The following is an 18,344-nucleotide window of genomic DNA, read 5'->3' on the forward strand; positions in this document are numbered from 1 at the left end:
AAAATGGCTAGGAAACGGAAATCGCTTACGGGAACCTGCTGATGGAAACTGTCAGCCAATACTTTTGCGTCAGAAGCGCATTGATGGACGACTAAAGGGATGACTAAGCCATTGCCCAGCTTGACAGAATTGTTTCAATCAATCATAAAAGGAATTGCGAAAATGCGAATGGACGAGCCACGATTTGAGCAAAAACAAATTGTACAAAATAAGAAAGAAAATCGAACTGTGATTACTCTGACCATAGGAATTTTATTTGGAATTCATATTTGAAATTTGGAGATCTGTAAACCTAATGGAACATAGTATAGCATGTGGAAAGGAACTGTGTATATATGCGTCTCAGCTGTTGGCAATTCAATGAATCCTTTTCTATAAAAAGAAGAGTTCCCATCGCATATAGTCATCCGTCTAAGCAGGCTTAGACTTTGGATTTGCCTGCAACAAGAAGAGAAACATTTACGTATAATCATAGAGGAAGATACGTAAACAATCTTATTGCAAATTATTATCGATAACTGAAACATGTGCTGAAATATATTTCTCGGAGAAAGGGTCAGCCCTGTTGTTCCAGTCAGCAATACCTACCTTTTTCTAGGCTCTAGGCTGCATGAAAGGTGAAATATGCTCTGTAGGGTGTAAAAATACATCTAAGCCGACTTTCGAGCATAATTTGACAGATGGAGTCTACCAAATGGATCCCATCAAGGATTACGTGCCGATTCCTAGCCTCTATGCTGAGTTGGTTGAGTCTTACATATTTCCATGATTGGCCAAATTTATTGTAGCCCATTTGAAATGGGAGTTGTTTTGTGCGGGGGGTGAGTGCAGGGCGGAGTGAGTGCTACAAAAATAAAGAAGAGTAGAAAACGGATGAATATGATTTTATCTCTTTGAATGCTATTGCAATGATTGCTATCGACTGACGGATACAGAGCCAATGCTAAAATTGAAAACTATTATGAAACATGAGAGTATTAATTTGTTCGATGCTTGATTCCATTGAGGGTTGGGTCCTAGCGATTCCACTGCTCCAAGAGCTTGACAGCCGTCTGTATGTTGCCAGCGGACATCAGCAGAGCGCAGATGTTGCGCTGTCGATCGGTGTGCCCCAAGGTGCTCAGGTGGCGCAGCTGCGACTGGTAGCGCTGCTCCCAGCGACTGTCGTTGCTGGACATGAAGTCGAAGAGATTGATGGACGCTGCAGCGGACGGTGCAGCACTAGCCGCAGTGGCTCGAGCCGGAGTAGCTCGAGTCGAACTGGCCACAGACACTGCACCGGGAGCTGGCTGTGGCTCGGCTTTCGGGGCTCGCATTCGGGAGTTCAATTCATTGCTTGCTGAGTCCGCCATCTCGTTCAGTTGACGCACATGCTCGAGCGTTTTGCTGATGTCGGCCAGCTTGAAGGACGCCATGAGCTGACGCGCTAGATCGTCCACCCTATTTTTTTTAGTAGTACTTGGTGGGATCGGTTCCGGCTTGGGCTCGACGCGCCAAGGATTGGGCAGCGGCATCCTATTTTCGCGTCCGCGCTGTGGATAATTGCTGCAGATGGATGGCTCCGCCTCCAAGTAGTTCATGGCCACGTTTTCCTCGTGTGCCTGGCGCAAGAAATGACTGAGCTTATTCATCAGGCTGTAGCCACCGGGCACCCATTCCATGCGCATGATGTGCAGGTCGCGCTTGCGACCCAGCTCCTGCACCTTGGCCGGATTGAAGATGGTGGAGAAGAGATCACGTAAATTTCGATCACTGCTTATAAAGTGACGAAACGTTGTATTCTCATCGATCAGGGCCTTGATGCGCGGATCCGCTTGCAGCAGATCGCGCAACAGGTTGATATCATCTAGCAGCGGCTTCAACAGGTCGTTGGCTCTCGAGATCCAGTTGCGGTTGTTCGCTGACGATGAGGCGGAAAAGCAATCAGCTGAAGTGTTCTTTTCGTTGTCAATGTCGTTGGCGTTGCTGATGTCGTGCTCATCGGACGGCTCCTTAATTAGCTGGCGAAAGATCACATGGACCGTCACGCCCGATATGATGCCGTGGCTATCGATGGTGCCCACGTCGCGCAGCACGTGTCCGCCAAAGACGAGCACCACGTAGTCGATGGCCTGCTCGAAGCGCACCGCCACCAGGGCGCGCAGGTTGCTGATCAGCTCGTTCTCGCGCACCGAAATCAGCGCCGAGCCGCTGCCCGTCTTGGCGGTTATATCGATGGACTTGCAGCACATGGCCTGGGCGAATGAAGACTCCACGACAGAAGACACACACCAAAAAAAAAAAAAAAAATTATGAAAATCTAACGGCGGCTATCGTCTATTTCAGTTGTGTTTGTATTATTATTGTATAAAAGAATAGATTTTACTGTATGACAACTGGGACTCAGTTGTCGAATGCCAAAATGTGTGAGAAGTGTTACGAGCAAACGCGTGCTGCGGCTACGTTTTTGGTTTTCCGGTCAGTCGAGTCCGAAGGCAGCTTTCAAATGATGGTCACTTGTCGTGCTTTTCAGTGGATATATAGGGCTTACTAGAGAATACAAATCTAATATATTTTTTGAAAATAAAAATAAAATAATTTTTCAATGAATTTAACTTTTTTCACTAAATTTTACTGGCCTTTAAGGTATATATTTTGGCATATATATATAAGGTTGCCAAGCTAAATGATAATATAATGGAAAAGTTGTAAGACTTGCTTTTTTTCATTATCATACATCGAATATGCCATTGATTTGAACTGAAGTACATACATTATACGCGATGATGACTGGCAAGAATTTTTTACGTAAATACATACATACGTGTATGAACATATGTGTAAAGTAGAATCCGCTTAGAACGACTCCGCTTATAGTGTCCATAGGGTTATTACGACAAATTCAGGTCCCTAGACAAACTTATATGAGAAAACTCATGCATATGGTCATAGCGTCTTTGACGGTTCCTTGAGCGTTGCTATATCCAGATTTTACTGTATATTTGTGTGATGTAGGAACATTGTAAATTGAGAAAATTTGTTCCCGAAGTCTCAGCTATGTTTAAGTTTTATGGTAAGCGGTTGTATGTATGCATATATACATACATATACACATGTATAACCATAAACATATACATATGCATGTCTTTAAAGAGCATGTGGTAAGAGCTGAATTGCAAATCATCAGTCTCTAATATATCATAATTATCCCAACAATCCAGTTGCTGTTTCTTAAATCCTAAATAATCTTTACCTAAATAACTCGATTAGCTTTACACAATATTATAAAAGTAAGCTTTAAAAATATGTTATATTGAAAATTTAAAACTCATTTAGTCGAAGCAATTTATGTATTTTATATAGAATTCTATCAATCCATCTATCCATCTATAGCCACACACATTTTACTACTCTTTTAGGTGCGCCGCAATGACTTGCCACTGTCTAACAGCAATATTCTCAATAACGACAACAACAACCTGGACAACAGCAACAGCAATAAGAAGTCACTGGCTGAGCGCCGCTAGTCAGGCAAACCAAGTCTGAGGTCAGGACATGACAGCGAATCAATTGAATTCAATCAAATTGCCACAAACAACTGTCTACGGGCGGGAAGCGGGAAGCGGGAAGCAGGTGAATGTGATGGTGGCAACGCAGTCGTAAACACGCCAACACAAGCAACCGCCACAACAACAACAACTAGAAAACCGCCAGAAAAGGCGAAACATTAATGTAGCTACAAAATGGGCGCCAATTCGTCGACCCGAGCCGACCCAAATCTGCACCAGGATGATGACGGTGAGTAAACTATCAAACTACAATATATTTATTAGCTGCAAACGTAGCTTACTTAACTGATGTGGAAGGAGGAAAATAGAAAAAACTGCTTTTCATATACCAAATAATTTAGCTTTTGATTGATATTCACTCGAACTGTCATACGATAGTCCCCAGCTATGAAGAGCTGATGAAATAGCGAGTAAAGTCATTTCTAAGAGATTAGTTTATATGGAAACGCACAGACAGACAGGAGTAGAGGCTTGAAAGGCTTTAGCGAACCACCTGCTAATACTAATCAATAACACTGTTCAACAAAGAAACATGTTCTTACATCAAGTAATTTGATGCTGAAAGAAATTTAAGATATTGATAACAAAACTTTTGAGAAAGCTCCAAGTACAACACTTTCACAACTGAATTTCATTGTTGCGCAGTGTAATTTATATATGTATGTATACAATTAGTCGCCCCAGAGTCGCTCCTTTTCCTTTGGGTTTCACCTTTCATTCAAAAATTCTAATTGACTTGCGAATATGAAATGAGCTGAGCTCATCTGGCCGATAAAGCAGGGCCAAGGACGACGAACAGTCGCCAGCAGACGGCATAACTGAGTAGCTATGGAATAGAAATTCCAAATAAATGTTGTATTTGCAGCATCGACTCTCAGCACGTGGCGCAGAGTATTTGAATTTGGGAGACAGCCATGGAGCGTCTGGATGAGCTTTGCCTGCTGCTGATATTGCAGTATCTCCGACTGCCCGATCAGCTGGCCATGCTGCAGTGCGACGAGCGTTGCTATGCGCTGCTGGGCAGCCTCTGGCGTCGTCAGCTGACGCGAATCGAGCTGAATCTGCTGCAGGTGCCGATCTGCACTGAGATCTTTGAGTTCCTCATTCTCAACAGCTGTCGCGAGCTGCGATTGCTCAGACTCAACTATGTGGACAAGGAGCAGTTTGAGGTGCTGGTCAGGCATAGGTTTCCCAAGCTCCAGATGCTCCAGATCGATGCGCTGCCTCCCTTTTTCCTCTGTCATCAAAAGCAGCGTCAACTAAAGGAGATAATGCTCCTAGAGAAGCATGAGGAGAGCACCGTTAGCCCGGCTGAATCATGGACTGCAAATACAATAAACAAAATATCCTTAAAGTAATACAAATATTATTTTTTGTAAGCAACAGAGTCTATTAATAAAATTGTATAAAACTTGGCCTATCTCTGATTGACTGATAGATTAAGTGCCGGATTGGCTTACTGATTCAATTGAAAACTGATTGATCGAAATATTGAATGATTGGTGATTGATTGCAAGATATGTTGACTTGATCGAAATATTGAATGATTGGTGAGCGACTGCAAGATATGTTGACTGACTGAATAATTGACGTAATGATTGACCAGCTTATTGACTGACTGACTGATTGGCTGTAGGCCTGTTGACCTCTATGTATTCTTAAGAGAGCTTTCAATACATCTATTAATTGATAGCTGATTGAAAAAGTCGAATTAAATTTCTTTAGATATTTCTAACAATATTAAAAGCTTGTATAGAAAATATTTATTTGTCCATGATAATTCCAACTATAATAATATAATATAATATAAGATTTTTTTTTAAAAATTTTTCCTTTCAGTTAACTTTGATCATTTTCAAATACTCCGCGCCATTGGCAAGGGCAGCTTTGGCAAGGTAAGTCGACGCGTTGAATGCGGTTAAACGAATGTTGTACATGTGCGTGTGCTTTACAGGTGTGCATTGTACAGAAGCGGGATAGCGGTGTCCTTTATGCCATGAAATATGTTAGCCGTTCGGTGTGTGAATCGCGCGGCGCTTTGGGCGGTGTGATTAAGGAGGTGGAGCTTTTATCCTCATTGGAACATCCATTTCTAGTGAATTTATGGTTCTCCTTTCAGGGTAAGTACACACATACACACACACAGACTCTTACACAGTCACTCACACATCAACAGTCACATACAGTCACATAGTTACATATGCAAATGACGAGGCTCACCTGTAGAGCGAGCACCACCGCCGCTGATTGCCAATCAAAATGCAAATTAACTACTCGTATGTGCATTTCTTTTGATGTCACAGCACTCACTTGTTCCACATATCTATCTTCTTGAACTTTTGACTCCTTACCACACACACACACATACATATATCTGTTATGTGTGTGTGCGCTGCTGCGGATTAACCAACACAGATGAGGAGGATTTATTCATGGTCTGCGACCTGTTGACGGGCGGTGATTTAAGATACCATTTACAGAACCGAGTAGGTTGTTACTATTGCTGCTGCTGCTGCTCAAAATGAAACTTTACGATTCTCAACCAACATATGTATTTCGAATTATTCTCGAACATCTTGACAGGTGGAATTCTCCGAGCAGAGTGTGGCCTTATTAGTGTGCGAGCTGGGCAGTGCCCTGGAGTACCTACAAACACATCGTGTGATCCACAGGGACATTAAGCCCGATAATATTCTACTGGATGATGCAGGTAAGTTTAACAAATAAGCAAAACACAAACACATACTCACACACGCACACACACACACATTAACTCACATAGTCAACAGCAAGTTGGCAAGCAGTTTTTTTTGGCCAAGTTCAACAAAAAGCCAAAAAGCATCCATAATTCATTACAATGTGTCCTACGTTCGTGCTCAAAAATTTATTGATTTCATGTGCAAGGGAAAGTTTTGTGCCCAAGCGAATACTTGAGAGCAGCCTCAAATTATTCATATGCTATGTCTGCCTGTCCTGCCCAGCTAAGCAGCATTCATGCCATCTCCCACTTTCTTCCGCCTTCTACCCTCCACCCTCCAACTTCCAGCTGCCAGCTGCCACCTTCCATCTGACACTTGCCCCTTGGCTACTTAACATATCTTATTTATTTAGCTGGAACGTATTTACATTTAAATTTATGACTAGACAAATTAATGTCTTTCTTGTTTTGATAAGAAATAAAGCGTGTTATGGGTGTTATGAGATTAATTCTTATAGTAAATTAAAGCTGTAATATATAATTTAATAAATTTTATATAGCAAGACCAATTTGGTATGCCCAAATATCTATAGCTCATATTTGGGCATTCGAAATTGGTCTCTCTAGAGTCAATGAACGAAATCTGATATATATGTACCATGTATATCAGGTATCACGACAGCTATAACTGCACATAATATATTTTAAAATAAAAATAATTTGTAATTAGAGAAAAAATTAATAGCTAATTTCTTTTACATCGAAATATTTCCACATTCCAGAGCATATTTAGGGTTTCATTTATGCATATTAAATTTCCATTGATTTTTCAATACCTTAATACGAAAATAAATTAACTAATTAAACGCCTGATTGCACTTTAACATAACCTAAAGAATATTTTATTCCCCATTATTCAGCGATTTCATTTAATTGGCTTAATGATATTTAAGAATTTTAAACGTTTCACATACAACAATTTTGTAATTGTTAATCTTGAATTGAATAATATTGACTTTTTTCCGCCCAGTTAAGAATTGATTCAGCTTTCATTAAATTTTAATGGTTATAAGAGATTTTTAGCTTAACAATAAAAATATGAATCTCAATTTATTTTGCGAAAAGAGAATGGCAATCGCCGTTGCAATCGCTGCAAATATTCAATTCAATTAACGGCACACACACAAACATACACAAACACACACACACTAACAGTGTAAAAGTCAATATCAATGGTCTATGGGTAATTGAAAACCAATTACGTGCACTTAATTGCAGGACACGCTCATTTGACTGATTTTAATATTGCAACGCGGTTGCAGAAGGACTCGCTCGCCTGCAGTATGTCGGGCACGAAGCCATATATGGCGCCAGAGGTCTTTATGTGCGCCCTGGAAGAAGTTGGTAAGTGGTAAAACTCACACAGTATGGCACGAGGGTGCAGCAGGGCGCAGTGGGTGCCATGGGCGCTCCATCCTGTCGACACGACAAATCAAATTTTAGCAGGTCTTGCAAAAGTGAAAAATAAGACTGAGAATACTGCAGCTGGGTGTAACGAGCTGCTTAATACCCGCCTTTAGTGTACTCATTTGATTAAGCTTGTGAGAAAATGATGCAATCATGCAAATTATAATGGATTATTCAGGGGTGGGTAAAGAGAGAGTATCCTTCTGATGCCATAAATCAAATTTTAGCAGGGGGAAGCACTTAGATCTCGTTCACTCCCTCTTATCAGTAGGGTGTAAGGAACTGTCCAATACGCGCTTAAATTTATGAACAAACTCAAGGCAACTTGAAAATATATTGCCTATAAATAGATGAACAGTTGAATAGAAAGAAATTCTTAGCTCATTCCTAATCTACAGCATACATATGCATATAGTTTCTCAGGCGGGTGTACTGAGAGCTGATACTCCAATTTTCATACGGGCCGAAATGGAGCAGCTAACCAAAGTCAATATACATACATATATGTAACTTGTTAACTTGTTGAACGAGTGACAAAAAAAAAAAAATCAAGCTTAATTAAATGCTTCCGGTTCTTTGCTTAATCCAATTTGCAGCCGGATACAGCTACCCAGTGGATTGGTGGTCCCTGGGCGTTGTGGCCTATGAGATGAGGTCGAACACACGACCATTTGTGCTGCACTCGCACACGCCGCTGGTGGAGATTAAGAATATATTGAACAGTGCGGTTCATTATCCGCATTACTGGAGTCACGAATTTATTGATCTGTTGCAGAAGGTGAGTGCGTGTCCAGGGAAAACTTCAAAGTCCCAAATCTAATTTGTTTCTGACGTTTCCAGTTGCTCTGCGTACATCCGGGCGCACGGATAAGCACACAGCAGGAACTGCATCAGACGCCGCTGTTGCGGCATTGGGACTTCCAGCAGGTGTTGCAGAAGAGCATAAAGCCCGCATTCAAGCCGCCCGAGGATCATCTCAATTGCGATCCCTGCCTGGAGCTGGAGGAGATGATTGTGGAGACGCGGCCGCTGCACAAAAAGAAGAAGCGACTGGCCAAACAGCGGTCGGCGCAACGGGACAGTGATCCGGAAACAACGCTCATCAAGGAGTTCATTGTCTACAATCGCTTCAAGGAGCTCAAGCGCAAGGCCATGGAGCAAAAGGAAAGCGACTGGCAACGCGAACTGGAGCTGGCCATGGCCAATTCCATTGTCAACAGCCTGGCGCCCATTCAGGAGAAGCCCACATCATCGCAAGCCACGCCCACATCGACAGCCATCAACGCCTGTGGGCGATTGCCCGGCTCGCCCTCGGACGGCCAGCCCAAAGAAAGTGATATCATTGAATTTATAGATCGCACACCATCGCCACAGGCGGCACAGGCGACGACCACGTCGCGCAGATTCTGCTGCAAGACGAACACAATACGGGAATAGAGAATGTAGATTTAATCCAATGCACCAACTAGTCCACAGGTTTCACACCTACGCATAGCTAATACACACCTGCAAAGTCAATCCAGTTACAAAATTGGCATGAAGCTGGTTTGAAAACTTTTCCATATGAATCCGAATAGTAGTATAGCAATATTCCAAATCAAGTCAGTTCAATTAATAGACCAACCAACCAAGACCAGCCCATGTCTGAGCTACCGAAACCTTCTACAAGGATCATATTAAATATTTTTCGAGCAAGCATTGAGCCATATAAACCATATATAATAACAATTTGTAACCACAGAAAACTGGAACCGATGCCGATTTGCACCTTTGTATATACATATACCATATATAAACTATTTTATAAATGTTGCAATTGCCTCTGTTTTCAACTGTATATATACATATATATTAATATTATTATCTAATGTATTTCGATATACATTTACACCTATTTTTTAGATGTTAGCCGAAAATCAAAATAAATGGTAATGTCCCCTTAAGAAATCGTTTATCTTTATAATAATGCATAGGATAATTCAAAAGCTGCGTCAATTCCATTTTTTTGTTTTTTATTTTTATTTCAAGTTATATTTCATTCATGTTTCACATAAGTTTTTTGTTTTAATTTGTTTTCTTTGTATAAAAAAGAGTAAATAATTATGGTTTGTATGTATAAATGTTTGCTTTCTGTTGTTGTTTTCACAAATTTCTTGATCTTCATTGTATGTTAAAATATGTATAATTGTATGGGTTGTGATCGTGTGTATAAATGTTTTGGGGCGCAAACACTAACCAAAAAAAATTACAATAATCATATTTTATTGTTAGTTTTAATGTTTGTTGTTGTTGTTTCTTTCAGCAAAAATGCAACATGTTAATAGTTTGTTAATTCAAATGTTTTCAATCCACAGTTTTCGTTTTTTTTTTTTTTTTTTTTTTTTTGCTTGTTTTCAATTATTTTTATATATTTTTTTTTGTATTTTTGCTTTTTTTTTCTGTAGAATTTACGAATATCAACATTTTATACACAGATCCCTCAGCCATAAAACTATGTATTCTCCCCCGAGACAACAGCTCAACTGCTCTCGTGGTCGTATGCAATAAGCCTTTGGCTGGGGATCGTGTGTTAAAGTTTAGAGGAAAATGTTAGAAAATCGTAAAATATTTAATATATATTATACATATATATATAATTCATTTTTCCTGCCATTTGAGAAAGGACAAGTTAGTGAAGTAGGATTAATACCTAGCTTGAAACGATGATCCACTTGCAAAATGTAGATCGAGTATTTCATAGATTTTATTTGTGTTTGTTATTGTTTTCTTCATTGTATATAACGAATTCTTGTCGTATTGTTTTTCTTTTAAGCAAAAACAAATGCACTTGTTTAGAAAAAGCGTCAGAGTTTTCGGTTATGAAAACGAATTATTGCTGTCGCTTATGTTTTGTTGTGTGTCAGAAAGAGAGAATGAGAAGAAACTACAAGCTGAACATTGAAAATTATTATATGAAAGTGTGTGGGTATGAGTTTTCCTTTTTTTTTTTGCTTTTTGCTTTTTTTTTTTTTTTAGTTTGTATGTATGTTTGTGTGTTTGTATGTGTGTGTATGATGTATGTGTGTTCTTTGCCGATTCTGGAGCTCAATTCAGTTTGTGTGTTTGCTTTGTTTCTGTTACTTTTGTGTTGTGTCTAAACAAAATGTTACTCTTTTTCGTTGAACTCCACATGCGGCGCTGGCGGCGGACATCCGCCGTTGCCTTTTTGTGGCAGCGCTACCGAATTGGTCATACTATACTGTGGTTGTGTCCACAGACTCAATGCGTGAAGCGCCACCCTCGCCGACATTAGCAGCACTGCCGTCCTCGCCATTCACATTGGCATTACCACCCTCACCGGCGCTGGTGTTGCCACCAGCATTCTTTTTGGCGCCAAACTTAAGTAGCTCCACATTGACATTGATGGTTTTCGTTTGCAATGGTGCATTCGCTGTCTCGGCTGGTGGCTCTTCGGCTCCCGCGGCCGGTGCTGAGTCACCACCGGTGGTGATGGTCAGCGAGAGATCGTTTAGCGACTTGAGCACCTTGTCAACATCATCTTGGGTGCTTGGAGCGCCATTGCGATTTCCAAAGTGCAAGAAGCACTTTCCAAAGTGACCTGCTCAGCAAATTGAACAATTTAGCACATTTATTGTCTTGAGAGTTTGTTGCTTGTTGTCCACTTACCCTTCCATGTAATCGACAATGGATTACATTCGCGTTTACGCAGCTCTGTCTTCAGATCCTTAACGCGAATGTCGCGTGTCAGGTTTGTCAATTTAACACAGAAATCACGATGCGGACGATTCTTCTTCTTGGGGCGACGTTCACCCGCACCACCCTCATCAAATTTACGATCTTCACTCTTAGCACCAACCTCGACTCCAGACTGGTCGCCCTCAGACTGCAACGAATGACATTTTTAGCAATAGATTCCAGAAAAAGTAATTAATTATTCTTTACCTTGTTTGTACGTCTGCGGCGGTTGATAAAACGACCTTTGCGGCGTGGTGTACGCTTCTGCGTATTATCCTGCGTTAAAAAGATATTTGTTTAATAACAACAATAAATTCAAACATATTTAGCGAACGTACGCCTTGTTGTTCGTTGTCAGTCTGTGAGGTGGTGCGTCCTGGGTTTCCTCGTTGGAAGCGACGACGCAACGGTCCACGACGGCGTCTACTATTCTGATGCTGCTCAATATCGGTATCCTCCTCCTTCAATGTTATCTTCTTACCCGATTTCTCCAGCTGCTCCTTAAGTTGCTGCAGCACAGGCAAAATTTTCAAACGACGTTCAGACAACAGTTCCCAGAAAACACCACTTGGACGTGGCAAGCGCTTGGCCACACGTATCACCTCGGTTGGTGTTACAATAATGTCCACTGGTGTATCGTATTTTTGGAACAAGTTAACGGGCAGTGTATCAACAACCTGCACGTCATGCACAATTGTTACAATGGTCGTTTCTGGGGTTATGACGCCCAGCTCAATGAGCAAACCAATGTCCAAATCGGCAAAACCATTGCCACGTCCAATGCGATAGCCATCACGTGACACGACCACCGAACCAATGACAACCAGATCGAGCTTTAGATTGGTGTCTAGACCAATTTCCGAACGGAATTTTTGTATATCCTGGACACGCAATGCTTCTTTCTTCTGATCATCGGTGGCATCGGCTGGCACATCGACTTTAAGGCAAAGCGCGGGCGAATCGCGAGTGCTCGGCAAATATACGGATTTATTGGCCAGCAAAGACAATTCCTTAAAATCGTGCAAGGCGCGATCAATGTTCACTTTGATGTGCTCTATAAAAACGTATGCACATAATAGAGTATATCTATTGTTTGGCTATTAAATAAGAAGCATTACTTACGTGCTTTCTTAAACTCCTCCTCCTGAATGAGCAATGCGGCGGCCTTATCGGCATCAACAAACGCAGGAATACGGTTGAATATACCATTGAAGCCGACTCCAACTTTGCCCTCCTGGATTTTCTTCCAAGTTTGAACGCGCAGCGAGCGCTTTGTTGGCTCTGCGGGCTGAGCTGTTAATGACACGACTATACATTAGTTAGCTGTTATCAACAGGTATATATAAGATTTTTATAACCAATATCGGTTAGCTTTAGATATAGGAATTTTGTTATTTTCTGAATGTATTCAAAACTTATATACTATATGCATGAATCAACTTAGCGTGCTGTTATCGTTGTTCATGGATGGCGTTCAGGGGGGCTAAAAATAAACACAAACAAACGCGACTGCCACGCTAGAGAGCAGATATGACTGAAAGAGAGCACGAAGCACAAAGCTGAACGAGCGCCCGTTACATGAAGAAAGTGAGTGCAGCAGAAGCACATCTCGCATTACCGGCAACAAGCGAATTCATTTTGATTTGTCAGCAGTTGTTTTCTTATCGCTGACCCATGATTAAAGCACGTCTGTTATCACATCAAGTTCATGTCGTACTATACTTCTATGTATAGCTGATAAACCGGTTTTCACGCCCAGTAAAAAGATATTCGCCGCACTTATTCATTTAGAATAATAACTAAAGGCAATATGTATAACGAACAAAACAACTTCTAAAAACATTTGCTGTCGCCACTAATAAAAAAAAAATTAAAAAAAAAAAAAAAGATAAATAATGTATCTAAAATACATACATACATGTAATCAAGACAGTAATTAAAATTGCAAAGAGCAAAGCTAAAATTAAGTGCTTTGTATGTGTGTGTGTGTGTGTCCAAAACATTAAAAATATCGATATTGACGTATGACCAATAAGTTGGCAACTCTGCGGCGACTCACACATTGACACACACACGCACTCAGTTCCAAACATACACTCACACAGCATTTCTCAGCGATGAGCGCATCAAGACGCGCGAATTTTTCAATTAATATGTATGTAAATGTATATGCAAAGTGTAGTTCTGTTGCTGCTGCTTCTGCTTCTGCTTGCAGGAAGAGGAAGGGAACAGCAACACACACGCACACATACATACATACCTCGTAGTTCGGCTAACTATGACATTACCGCGAGATCAAAAGAAAATAGAAAAGAATGAACAACATAGTCATATGGGCCAAGAGCAGCCAAAATGGTAGCCGAAATGATTCATTGCGTACTATTTTGGAGTTTAAAATAGTAATTGCAGCACTTGAAGCATTTTGAGCATAAAATTGCGCGCTCCGATGACGTAATGAACACGAAAAAACACACAAATTTATATTGAGCAACAAAATAAAAGCTTATACATACATAGGTATGTAGAAACCTTTATATACATACATATGTATTTGTGCACTTCCATACATACACATTCGTTAATTGTTGTTCTTTTTGCTGTACTTCTTTTTAGATTCTTTGCTCGTTTTGCTTTCCGTTTTACAGTTTTCTAATAGAGAAACGACAGACAGTGTGTCAGCTCGTATTTACCGCTAGAATAGGCAAAAAAAATTCAAGGAAATATGGCGGCAATTTGACAACTTTTGTCATTCGCTATAAGAAAAATGGCCGTACGAAAAAAAAATAGGCAGACAGGGGTGCTCCTTTGCCCTGGTTCCACTTTAAATGTTTATAGGGGCAGATCGCAAAGCACGATATTGCAAATATTAAGCCCGGCAAATTTATACTTAAATACATACACATTTATATATCTATACGTACATGCGAACGACTAGCTCGCAAACAGAAAATTCTATCCCTCACCCCGAAAACTTACTTGTCGATGATACCTCCGCGGCGGCGGCAGCGGCAACGGGAGCTTCGTTGCTTTGATTTTCCATCGTTTTTCGTTTATAAGTTGTGTACTTAAACTGTTCTTTCTGCCTTTTTCTTTTTTTTAACAATTTATTTTTCTTTCACAAGTTTACACAAGTTACAGAGCAACGTCTACCTTCTCCGGCTGCTTCCAACAAACCACGTTTCTCACCCGATGAAATTTTACTATATCGATATTGCAATGTATCGACAATGTCTCTTCTTCACCATGCGTGAACGATTGCACTGTTTTGCAGTATATTTTTACAATTATTATTATTTTTTTTTTACAAAAACGCACAATCAGAAATTAATAAAAAAGAGAACAAAAAAAAGTCAAAATTATAACCAGAACAATAAATCACTAACACGTATTGCAATGTTATGAAAAGCTAGTGCAAATCCAAATCATCTTATGTTGACAAAAAAGTCAATGATGAAATGTTTGATGTTATTTAGAGTTATGTGGATCAACTTCAGTTCATAAAGTAAACATATATTTTTAGTTGAATCATACTACCAATGAGATAAGAAATTTTCTGTTTAAAACGAAAATACATGTTTGTATTAACGGGGTGTCAATATATGGGTATGTAGGAAAAATTTGAATAAAAATACTGTGAGCAAAAATACAGGATGGCGGTAAAATGTCGACGAACGTACGATACCGATAGATTTATGTACCAAATACCCGACTTATTGGCAGTATTTTTCAATGCTGGTATTTTAGTACAAAAAAACAAACAAAACAGACGAAACCGCGAGTAATGAACAGCGTACCGCGTACATTATGTCACAGCTGTTTTTTTACACAACGTGGAGCGGTCAGTTGCTCAAATTTATTTTTTAAATTTCTTCAATTAAAAATCAGCCGGTGGTCGCTCGATGCACAACTCGAGAAACTATGCAATTTTCACTGGTAGACGACTGCTCTGCGCAGCACGCTCCAGACTCGCCAATGGCTCTGGCATTGAGGAACGTTCATTTCAGCGAGCTGCAATGCAGCTATCGCGTAATAGAAAACATGAGACTAATGTCTCGGCGCTATTTAAGCCGGTTCAAGTGCAGGCCAATGCTGATGATGATGATGTCGGCTCCGAGCTGGTGGGTAAACTAGAAAAGTCCGAATTGTTGAAGATTTTAAATAAATTTGCACAACGCCGCGAAATCAAAGCACTTTGCAGCGAAAATGGACTGGATTGTAAGTAGTAAAAGATGTCCTTCAAATACTGATCTTTGATCCTAATGCTCAGCCTTCCAGCTTATCTACAGCAGCAGGCCTTCGGCTCATTTCGTCGCTATTGCATCGAGGCTGAAAATCTGCCAGTTGACGTCCATATCACTTTCAGCGATATAATGCAAGGTGCCGGCCATATTGATGACATTTTCCCCTATTTTTTGCGCCATGCCAAGACCATGTTTCCCCATCTTGACTGCATGGATGATTTGAAGAAGATATCGGACTTGCGGCAACCGGCCAATTGGTACCCAAATGCTCGAGCCATAACGCGCAAGATTGTGTTCCATGCCGGACCCACAAACTCTGGAAAAACGTATCATGCGATGGAAAGATATTTAAGTGCCAAGTCAGGTGTCTATTGTGGACCACTTAAGCTGCTGGCCACCGAGGTGTACAACAAGGCAAATGAACGTGGAACACCATGTGATCTTGTTACTGGCGAGGAACGCAAGTTTGGCATTAGCGAGACCTCGCCAGCAAACCATGTGGCTTGCACCGTGGAAATGACCTCAGTCAATACGCCTTGTAAGTGCAAATGATCTGTGCCTTATAACTTTCTCACTCCTTGCATATCACCAGATGAGGTGGCTGTCATTGATGAAATACAACAGATACGCGATCAGCAGCGTGGATGGGCTTGGACACGCGCCTTTCTGGGTCTGATTGCCGATGAGGTGCACGTCTGCGGTGAAGCGGGCGCTCTGGAGTTGCTTGAGAAAATATGTGAGACCACTGGCGAAACGGTCGAGGTGCGTCGGTACGATCGTCTCACTGAGCTAACGGTTGAAGATTCAGCTCTGGCTTCCTTAGACAATGTTATGCCTGGAGATTGTATTGTCTGTTTTAGCAAAAATGACATCTATACTGTTTCGCGAGAAATCGAAGCGCGGTAAGTGATCCGTTAATCTTAATCTAATGTATTTCGTTAATTGGTGCACTTCGTATCTTATAGTGGCAAGGAAGTCGCTGTTATCTATGGAGGTTTACCACCTGGTACAAAGTTAGCTCAAGCTGCCAAGTTTAATGATCCTTCGAACAGCTGTAAAGTAATGGTGGCCACCGATGCAATAGGCATGGGCTTAAATCTGTAAGATTATCATCGCTTAGATATTCAAAAGTATTTTATGACATCCATTTATTGCAGAAGCATTCGTCGCATTATTTTCTACTCGTTGGTTAAGCCCACAATGAATGAACGTGGCGAACGTGAGATCGATACGATTTCGGTGTCCTCTGCCCTTCAAATAGCCGGACGTGCTGGTCGCTACCGCACCCAATGGGAGCATGGCTATGTGACAACCTTTAAATCGGAAGATCTGCAAACTCTGCAACGTTTACTTAGCCAAACGCCAGAGCCTTTGAAACAGGCTGGCCTCCATCCCACCGCTGATCAAATAGAGCTGTACGCTTACCATTTACCAAACTCATCGCTGAGTAATCTGATGGATATATTTGTGAATCTCTGTACTGTTGATGATTCCCTTTACTTCATGTGCAATATAGAAGATTTTAAGTTCCTGGCAGAGATGATAAATCACGTACCGCTGCCACTACGCGCACGCTATGTTTTCTGCTGTGCGCCCATCAATCGCAAGATGCCTTTTGTGTGTTCCATGTTCCTGAAGATTGCACGGCAATATAGCCGCAATGAGCCTATTACGTTTGAATTCATTAAAAGAAATTGCGGCTGGCCATTCAAGCTGCCCAGAACTATTTTGGATCTAGTACATTTGGAATCCGTGTTCGATGTGATGGACTTATATTTATGGTTGAGGTGAGAGGCAGAAATTGATTTGTTTTATTAAGCTCTTTTAAAATTACTATTTTCCTGTAGCTATCGTTTTATGGATCTGTTTCCTGAGGCAGCTCATGTGCGGGAGGCCCAAAAAGAACTGGATGAGATTATTCAGCAGGGCGTTTTCCAAATAACTCGACTGTTGAAAAACACTGAGGCAGGCGTAGAGAGCGATAGCTCGGCTTCCCATATGCGACGCACAACTCACATAAAGGAGCCACGAATACCCAGTGCATCGCGTGGCCGTCTAACGGAAAGACTCCTTGCACAGGGTCTACTAACGCCTGGCATGCTCAGCGAGCTGCGTAAGGAGTGGGATGCACAGCAACTTGCACAGCCAAATGCAGTAGGCAGCTCTAAGGACTCGCAGGATGCTGCCACAGACAGCGATGACGATGATAATTATGCGGCAAATACAAAAAATACAAAAACTCGGCGAAAGCGCAAAAAGTAGTAGAAATAGTAGATGAATATATTTTTTGTTTTAGGTAACATTGGTCGACATTAGATCGACGTGTCTGTTGTTTATGTTATCAATTTATTTTGTAAGTCACAATTATGTAATATTAAAATTATTATTTTAATAATCAACAATGACAATTTAATTGCTTTAAATTGAAAAATAGAAATTTGTAATCTATTCCAGGAAAATCCAATCACTTCATTCATTATTTTTCTTGTTCATGCTCTTTCTTTCTTTTTTTTTTAATGGAGGGAGTTACTACAAAGAGTCTGAAGTACTTTACAAATAAACTTCAATTTATTTGCATGACTTTCCACTGATGTATCATAATAATCATAATAATAATAGATTCAAGACATGCACACATAGAAGCTTATATAATAA

At 40.8% G+C, this 18,344-nt stretch overlaps 5 protein-coding genes across 8 annotated transcripts in view; 3 read left to right on the forward strand and 2 right to left on the reverse strand.

Moving 5' to 3' along the window:
- LOC108659168 (serine/threonine-protein kinase 32A) overlaps window positions 1-10,623 on the forward strand; it is a 34,062-nt gene extending 23,439 nt beyond the window's left edge. For all 3 annotated transcript variants that reach the window (XM_089265521.1, XM_089265522.1, XM_018111967.3), the window contains exons 2-9: window positions 3,399-3,777; window positions 5,388-5,443; window positions 5,503-5,668; window positions 5,964-6,034; window positions 6,132-6,258; window positions 7,525-7,650; window positions 8,310-8,491; window positions 8,554-10,623. In XM_089265521.1, the coding sequence (XP_089121647.1) occupies window positions 3,723-3,777; window positions 5,388-5,443; window positions 5,503-5,668; window positions 5,964-6,034; window positions 6,132-6,258; window positions 7,525-7,650; window positions 8,310-8,491; window positions 8,554-9,150 (1,380 nt within the window). In that variant the 5' untranslated portion in view covers window positions 3,399-3,722 and the 3' untranslated portion in view covers window positions 9,151-10,623. The remainder of the gene's footprint in view (window positions 1-3,398; window positions 3,778-5,387; window positions 5,444-5,502; window positions 5,669-5,963; window positions 6,035-6,131; window positions 6,259-7,524; window positions 7,651-8,309; window positions 8,492-8,553) is intronic.
- Window positions 877-2,393, reverse strand: LOC108658927 (ubiquilin-1). The gene has a single exon (XM_018111608.3). It carries the CDS (start codon window positions 2,229-2,231, stop codon window positions 1,017-1,019), a length of 1,215 nt encoding a protein of 404 aa, XP_017967097.1. The 5' UTR covers window positions 2,232-2,393; the 3' UTR covers window positions 877-1,016.
- On the forward strand, window positions 4,346-4,968 carry LOC149092042 (uncharacterized). Its single transcript, XM_089265523.1, has one exon. It carries the CDS (start codon window positions 4,463-4,465, stop codon window positions 4,904-4,906), a length of 444 nt encoding a protein of 147 aa, XP_089121649.1. The 5' UTR covers window positions 4,346-4,462; the 3' UTR covers window positions 4,907-4,968.
- Window positions 10,609-14,700, reverse strand: lost (methenyltetrahydrofolate synthase domain-containing protein lost). 2 transcript variants are annotated; one of them, XM_030386140.2, is made up of 6 exons: window positions 14,425-14,700; window positions 12,571-12,756; window positions 11,787-12,502; window positions 11,656-11,724; window positions 11,380-11,596; window positions 10,609-11,311 (listed from the first exon to the last, which is right to left on the reverse strand). In XM_030386140.2, the coding sequence occupies exons 1-6, from the start codon at window positions 14,486-14,488 to the stop codon at window positions 10,947-10,949; spliced, it is 1,617 nt and encodes a 538-aa protein (XP_030242000.1). In that variant the 5' UTR covers window positions 14,489-14,700; the 3' UTR covers window positions 10,609-10,946. The 2 variants fall into 2 exon arrangements, with proteins under 2 accessions (XP_030242000.1, XP_017967453.1); XM_018111964.3 differs by having other exon boundaries at window positions 12,571-12,741; window positions 14,425-14,694.
- A 117-nt stretch (window positions 14,701-14,817) lies between these two features.
- On the forward strand, window positions 14,818-18,091 carry Suv3 (Suv3 RNA helicase). Its single transcript, XM_018111962.3, has 7 exons — window positions 14,818-15,051; window positions 15,334-15,663; window positions 15,724-16,227; window positions 16,282-16,591; window positions 16,655-16,789; window positions 16,847-17,476; window positions 17,537-18,091. Exons 1-7 carry the CDS (start codon window positions 15,021-15,023, stop codon window positions 17,949-17,951), a joined length of 2,355 nt encoding a protein of 784 aa, XP_017967451.2. The 5' UTR covers window positions 14,818-15,020; the 3' UTR covers window positions 17,952-18,091.
- Window positions 18,092-18,344: the final 253 nt, after the last annotated feature.

The sequence above is a fragment of the Drosophila navojoa genome, chromosome 2, assembly GCF_054131105.1.
Source record: "Drosophila navojoa isolate 15081-1374.11 chromosome 2, UAZ_NAV_1.0, whole genome shotgun sequence".
Taxonomy (NCBI): Eukaryota; Metazoa; Arthropoda; class Insecta; order Diptera; family Drosophilidae; genus Drosophila; species Drosophila navojoa.

Bases quoted from the DNA above. Each gene is read 5' to 3' on its own strand.
- LOC108658927 (XM_018111608.3), bottom strand. From the start codon at position 2,231: ATGTGCTGCAAGTCCATCGATATAACCGCCAAGACGGGCAGCGGCTCG.
- LOC149092042 (XM_089265523.1), top strand. From the start codon at position 4,463: ATGGAGCGTCTGGATGAGCTTTGCCTGCTGCTGATATTGCAGTATCTC.
- lost (XM_030386140.2), bottom strand. From the start codon at position 14,488: ATGGAAAATCAAAGCAACGAAGCTCCCGTTGCCGCTGCCGCCGCCGCG. The intron at 11,597-11,655 runs GTAAAGAATAAT...CATTCGTTGCAG, and splicing joins GCCGCAGACGTACAAACAAG to TCTGAGGGCGACCAGTCTGG. The intron at 11,312-11,379 runs GTAAGTGGACAA...TTTGCTGAGCAG, and splicing joins ATTGTCGATTACATGGAAGG to GTCACTTTGGAAAGTGCTTC.
- Suv3 (XM_018111962.3), top strand. From the start codon at position 15,021: ATGTTTGTATTAACGGGGTGTCAATATATGG. The intron at 15,052-15,333 runs GTATGTAGGAAA...ATTAAAAATCAG, and splicing joins AACGGGGTGTCAATATATGG to CCGGTGGTCGCTCGATGCAC. The intron at 17,477-17,536 runs GTGAGAGGCAGA...ATTTTCCTGTAG, and splicing joins GACTTATATTTATGGTTGAG to CTATCGTTTTATGGATCTGT.